This window comes from Haemorhous mexicanus, chromosome 9 (genome assembly GCF_027477595.1).
Source record: "Haemorhous mexicanus isolate bHaeMex1 chromosome 9, bHaeMex1.pri, whole genome shotgun sequence".
Lineage (NCBI taxonomy): Eukaryota > Metazoa > Chordata > Aves > Passeriformes > Fringillidae > Haemorhous > Haemorhous mexicanus.
In genome coordinates this window covers 19,432,574-19,438,573 of record NC_082349.1, presented here as the reverse complement: position 1 = coordinate 19,438,573, position 6,000 = coordinate 19,432,574, and the positions used below count along the sequence as shown (strand labels likewise).

At 46.6% G+C, this 6,000-nt stretch overlaps 1 protein-coding gene across 1 annotated transcript; it reads right to left on the bottom strand.

Annotated features, from left to right (window-relative positions):
• Positions 1-319: 319 nt before the first annotated feature.
• Positions 320-4,517, bottom strand: S1PR1 (sphingosine-1-phosphate receptor 1). The gene is made up of 2 exons (XM_059854401.1): positions 4,364-4,517; positions 320-3,120 (listed from the first exon to the last, which is right to left on the bottom strand). The coding sequence occupies exon 2, from the start codon at positions 2,986-2,988 to the stop codon at positions 1,849-1,851; it is 1,140 nt and encodes a 379-aa protein (XP_059710384.1). The 5' UTR covers positions 2,989-3,120; positions 4,364-4,517; the 3' UTR covers positions 320-1,848.
• Between the last annotated feature and the right edge of the window lie 1,483 nt (positions 4,518-6,000).

The following is a 6,000-nucleotide window of genomic DNA, read 5'->3' as shown; positions in this document are numbered from 1 at the left end:
TCTAGGCAGTCTTGGTAAAACTAGCAACCGTCTGGTTTTCCTTCTGTTTGTACTTCATTGGCTGTCAGAGAAGAATTGCTCCTGTAGAGTCTTCTAGTGGCATTTCAGCCATACAGCACATGCTGACAAGAAAGTTATAGTTTTAAATTCATTTTGTATTTTACATGATCCTGTGACATTACACGTTATGTCCCCACAGAATGGACTTAATCCCAGCATGTACTAAAATCAAGGAATTCTTTCACTGACTTCTGTGGAAACCACTCACAGCATGAAACCACCACAATAGTACAAAACTGCTAGTAATCTGATAAGAGACTCATTTAAAAAATCAGTTTATTAATGTTTAGAAGTCAATAAAGCTATGTGCAAATTGAACAATAAAAGTCAGAAACATTTTAAATACTATTTTTTAAACCAGAAAAAAAAACCCCAACAGTTTAATTGCACTGGAAATTTTACTACAAAGGCAATACATTTTCTTTACAAAATACCAGTCCTAGGAGTTGCTGATGACTGTAGATAAGTCAATTGCTCTCAGCTATCCCAGATATACCACATTTGTTACAGTAATACTCTAGGCCCATGAAGACTCCTGTATCTTATTTACATTGTACACATTCAACCCCATTAGCACAGGTTAGAAAAATAGAGAAGTAAAAATGATGCTGTAAAACAAATACATTCAATTTAACAACAGGTACTTCTTCCATGATAAAATACAGACATCTTTGCTGAAATTATAAACATTAATAAAATGTGCCAAAATGTATTGCATTTTGTTATGGAAGTGCATTTATCTATAGTCATTTCACTTCAACTTTCTTTTTATTTTTTCTGAAACCCGACGTACTCTTTTCTGATTTTCCAACTGATCCTTACTTTTGGAAAGACTGTGAACCTGACACTGAAAAACCCCTTCAGTTTTTATCTCTTCTTACTTAGGCAAAAATCCCACTGTCGTCAATAGTATTTTTTTACTATTTTGTAGACTTTCAAGTCATCTTGAAGAGAAATGATATTTAGTTCTTTCTTGCATTTTTCATGATAATGCAGTTTATTTAATGCTATAGAATAAAAAGGCAATCAAAATATGGGGCCAAATGCCCTTCTGAGCTACTCCATTAAACTGACGCAGCCAATGGAATTGTACAGGCGAAAGTAACTGCAGAATCTAGCTCATGGTCTTCAAATGTAATGCAGACTGACAGCAAAAATTCACAGCTATGATCTTGCTAAGTAAAACCTTGGAGCTTTGGACTCTGCAAACAAAACCTTATGACTTAACTAAAAGCTCTGCAAAATTATGCCAATTATGGTTGTATGTGGTCTAAGTTATATTTGTGTGATCTCCTTCCATGTTATGTACTAAACAAACACACTTCTTACCAACGATACCAGAGCCACCACTAAACTCAGTACAGAAAGATCTTTGTGTCAGTGGTTTGCTGTGAAGAGAAAAAACTTCACATTCTTCTCACAGGGGAAAAAAAAAAAAAGATTCATTCTCCCTTTCCCTCCTCCCCCTCTCTCTTTCTCTCACACACACCAGGCATCATTTCACCAAGGCATCAGTCTTTCAGAGTTACTAAGGAGATTTCAGGATATGAATGCGCCTGACAATCCTGAGCTGCCTCAGCGCAAAGACAAAACATGCTCCAGGGAAAAAGATTTTCAAGCCAGAACAGTGTGTCCCATTTCTTGAACTCCAGCCTCGCAAGTGCACCGTTTGCCTCATTAGAACTAATGCTACTTGCTCACTCAGCCCAACGCTGCTGCTATGAGCAGGAGGCGTCCCAGCTCCCTGATTTCAGAGGAAGACTCTGAAATACACCCCCATGGTTACTCCTAAGAAGATGAGGTAACATTGCCCGAAGACATGATGGTTTCAGGATGGTCACCGTCCTCCTTCTGTGGGTGTGAGGAGTTGTCAGACTTACTCCGGCTGAACTCCATGCCCCCAATGATCGGCCGTTTGAATTTGGTCCCAGAATCTGCTGGGGGACATGTGCAGCAGCACAAAATCTTGATGAAAGCCCTCCGCATCTCTTTGTTTGTCAAGGTGTAGATGATAGGGTTCGTGGCTGAATTGAGCACGGCCAGTACTAAGAAATACTCTGCTTTATAGAGGATTGGGCAGGCCTTCACTTTGCACCCCACATCCAGTAATAGGAGGATGAAGAGAGGAGCCCAGCAGGCAATGAAGACACTCAGGACTATGATCACTGTCTTGAGCAAGGCTAGTGACTTCTCTGAGCTCCTGGTAGCTTTGGTAATGTTTTTCCGAAATGTCAGCCTGCGGCTCCTAGTCCTCACCATGGAGTAGATCCTGCAGTAGAGGACCACAATAGATAACAAAAGGCCAGTGAAAACAGTTGTGCAAAAGAGAATATAGTGCTTGTGGTAGAGAGGCAGCACGGTGGAGCAGTTGGACAAGAGGTTCTTGCAGTTCCAGCCCATGATCGGGAGCCCCCCAAGGATCGCGGAGATGACCCAGCACGCACTGATCAGCAAGAAGGAGCGGAAGCTGTTGCTGCCATTGTGGAGTTTCATCTTCAGCATGGTGATGTATCTCTCAATGGCAATGGCCAACAAGCTGAACACAGAAGCTGACAAGGCAACAAACATGCTGCCTTCTCTTACGAACCACTGGTTGGGGGTCAGGCTGTAGGTTTTGTGTCCAGATAACAGGAGGTTGGCAGTGTAAGCCACACCAGCCAGCAAGTCTGAAAGAGCCAAGTTCCCAATGAAATAGTACATGGGTCTGTGAAACTTCTTGGTTTTCCAGATGGTAAGCAAGACAAAAATGTTCTCTAAGATTATAAAGCAGCAAATGATGATAAAAACCACCGACGTCACTTTAATTCCAGTGTCCACACTCTCATTTAGCTTTCCCGTGTAATTATAATGCTCTTTGATGACATAGTTGACATCAGTGTTGGTGGGGTTGCTGGTGACCTTCTGCGGGGCAGTGGTGCCGGAGTTCATGGTGCCTGGCTGGGGACTGCTCCCCCAGCGGCCACCGGATGGTGACGCAGACCGCAAACCCGGTGGCTGCCCCGCAACTCCTTGGCCCCACAGCCTGCCCGGCACTGCTGCACGGCCTCACAAACTGCAGCCCTGAGAATAAGAAGCACAAAACCCAGACTTAAAAGAAGGAGGACAAACAGTGTAGCAAATGCTAAAGGGTTTAAGATAATCTGCTGTTTTAACTGTGCATCAGAGTCATAAAGGTATTCACACGTGAATCAATTTCATTCAGCTGCTAAAATACATTTAAAAGGTGGTTAGGCATATTCAATAGGTAAAGCTAATAAGACAAAAAAAGTTCTGTCATGCAGAACTGAACAAGTTGGAGTCAGCAAGGACTGTATTACTGGACTTCTTCCAACACAAAAGACCTCAAAGCTCCCCAACAGTTAAGTTCTAGTCTTTTTTCTTCAGTGGGAAATACAACAGCAGAGAATAAAAAAGGGAAAGGGCTTGCTTGATTAGATTTAACTCTAAATATATAAAAGTCTGCACAGAAATTACTTGACAGAAGACCTGCATTCTCTTCCATTAATAAAGTCTGAATACACTTCGGAAGGGGATAGTTATGCAATTTACTGATGCCATCTCAAACAGTGGTAAATTCACTGATGTAAATATAAACAAGAGATCATCTCAAAGCTGTAAACAGGTAAGGGCTGCCCTTGCTAAATACAAGAATATACTTTACAAAGCCCACAGCAGTAAAAAGTTTAGAAAAACAAATAAAATATGGAATTAAGCTAGAGAGAAAGCCCATTCCATGGGTCTGAAACAAAGAATGTCAAAAAAACCCCCTTGCATTTAAGTAACTAGTATCGCAAGCTTTTGAAATGGGCATAATTAAGGAATATGCATATAGAGGAAACCCCCTTTATATATAAAGGTTTTGTACTGGACCTTTAAACAGAATTAAACACATAATATCACACAAGGAAAGAAGAACTAGCAGATTTGCTAAATTACAGCCTAAGCGGGGCAAGGCAGTGGGTTCGGCTCCCTGTACTGTTCCCGGGCTCCAGTCCCCATCGCTCCCGGGCATAAAACTCCCATCGCTCCTGTCCCGCACCGCTCCTGTCCCGCACGGCTCCGGGGCTCAGACTCGCAGCGCTCCGGCTCCGCTTCGGTCTCTAGCGCGCGTGGCTCCCGTCCCGCACCACCTCCGCTGCCCGCGGCACGCAGCCGGGCACGCCGGCGCCCAGGTAGCCTCCTCCCCACCCCTTCTGTTTTGTTTCGTGGCCCCGGGGGTCGCGCCGAGCGGGGACCGCAGCGCTGCGACTGGATGCGTCCCCGCGGTGCGCAGACTGCGCGGCCGCGGCTCCCCGAGCCTTACCTCGCTAAAGCCCAGATCGGCCCCGCACATCTTGCGTGCCCGCGGAGCAACTCCGGTAGGCGGGCTGGGGGATTCGGTGGTTTTAATGTTTCTGCAGCTGCTGCTCTCCACCCCGTTTCCGATTCCCTGTCTCCTGACTGCACGCCCAGCGCGGCCCGGCCCAGCCACCGGCGGCGGGACACTCCCGCCCGCCGCCCCGGCCCTGCCCCGTCCCGCCCGTCGGGGCGTGAGCAGCCGCGGGCGCTGCCGTGCCCGGCCGGCACAGACCCCGCGGTGCTGCTGCGGGCGGCACAGGAAGGCGTGAGGCGAAGGACTCCCCCCGCGGGACCCCCTCGCCCTGCCGGCCGGGGGAAGCGGGGAGGGAACGCCGCAGCCGGGCCCCAGCCGTCCCTGACCTGGGAGCCGCCGCCTCCCGGCACCGGGCGCACCCGGCATTCCGGGGAAGGAGGTGTTGGCATGGCCCGGCCTGCTCGAGCACGGCTCCTGCGCCTCGCGGGACGCCGGGGACAGCTTCCCGCCCGCCCGGCTTCCTTGCCCCCCGAGTAGGCACAGAAAGGCAATGGCCAAAAGTAGCATCCCGTATGCTGCCCCCGTTCTCCCTCTTAGAGGACTGTGTAAGTTATGTTTAAGGAAACACCTGGAAAAAGCTCTTCCATTTTCTCACTACAACCAAGGTGTGTTTTTGCCGTGGCAGGCCCGGTGGCTGCTACCCGCACTCGTGGCCTTCAGAGTGACTCACCAGCGGCTCCCCCCGGGGAGGCAGCAGCCCCATGGGGCGAGAATGGTGTCCGGCTGCGCTCTGTGGGGCAGAAGCCAGATCTGGACCATGGGAGACAAACTCAGTTCCTGCCACTGTCAAACAGCACCAGGTGTTGGTGTTTCCACATGAAAAAAAAAAACAAAAAACAAAAAAACCCCACAACATCAAAAAACCCAAACCAAAACCCCCCCAAAAACTAAAAACTCCAAAACTAACCTCTGTGTGTTCAGAGGATGCTGTAAAACAACTGTGTTTGAAAGAATGAAGAAAAGTTTTTAATGCATTTTTTCAGAAACAAAATTGGCAATGTCAACTACTTAACACTGTTACCACTGTATTGTATCACATATTCTTTTTAAAAGAAAAACCACCTTTGGCCTATGTGAAATGCCAGCTCTAGTGTATTCTACTGTTGCACTTACTGCAGAAATTTTCCTCATCCTTCCTTGCTCTGCTCTGGTTAACTCCAAATTGAAATGTAAAAGAATATCACAATAGACCAAAGCACAATATATCGGGTCTTTCATTTTAAAGCATTTTGCCTCTCAATTAGCTGTAGCAGTTGTTATGGGGAAGCAGCTTTCCTCTGAAAGACACTACAGTATTCTACCCTCAGAAAGAGGGTCCCTCTCTTATTTATGCTAATAGTCATGCTTCAATTGCTCCACACCTCTCCCAGAATGACTCAGATAAATTACACTGGCAAACAGACATTTACTCTTCTACCACAAAGCTAGAAACTTGAAAAGCTATTTAGCCTCCTGAGAGCCTGGAGGAACATGCAGCCGTTAAGTCACAACTGTCAGAAAAGGCACATGAGATAAATCATGCTTGAGGTTGACATATGTATCCCCTGCAACTGCCTTACATGGCCCAG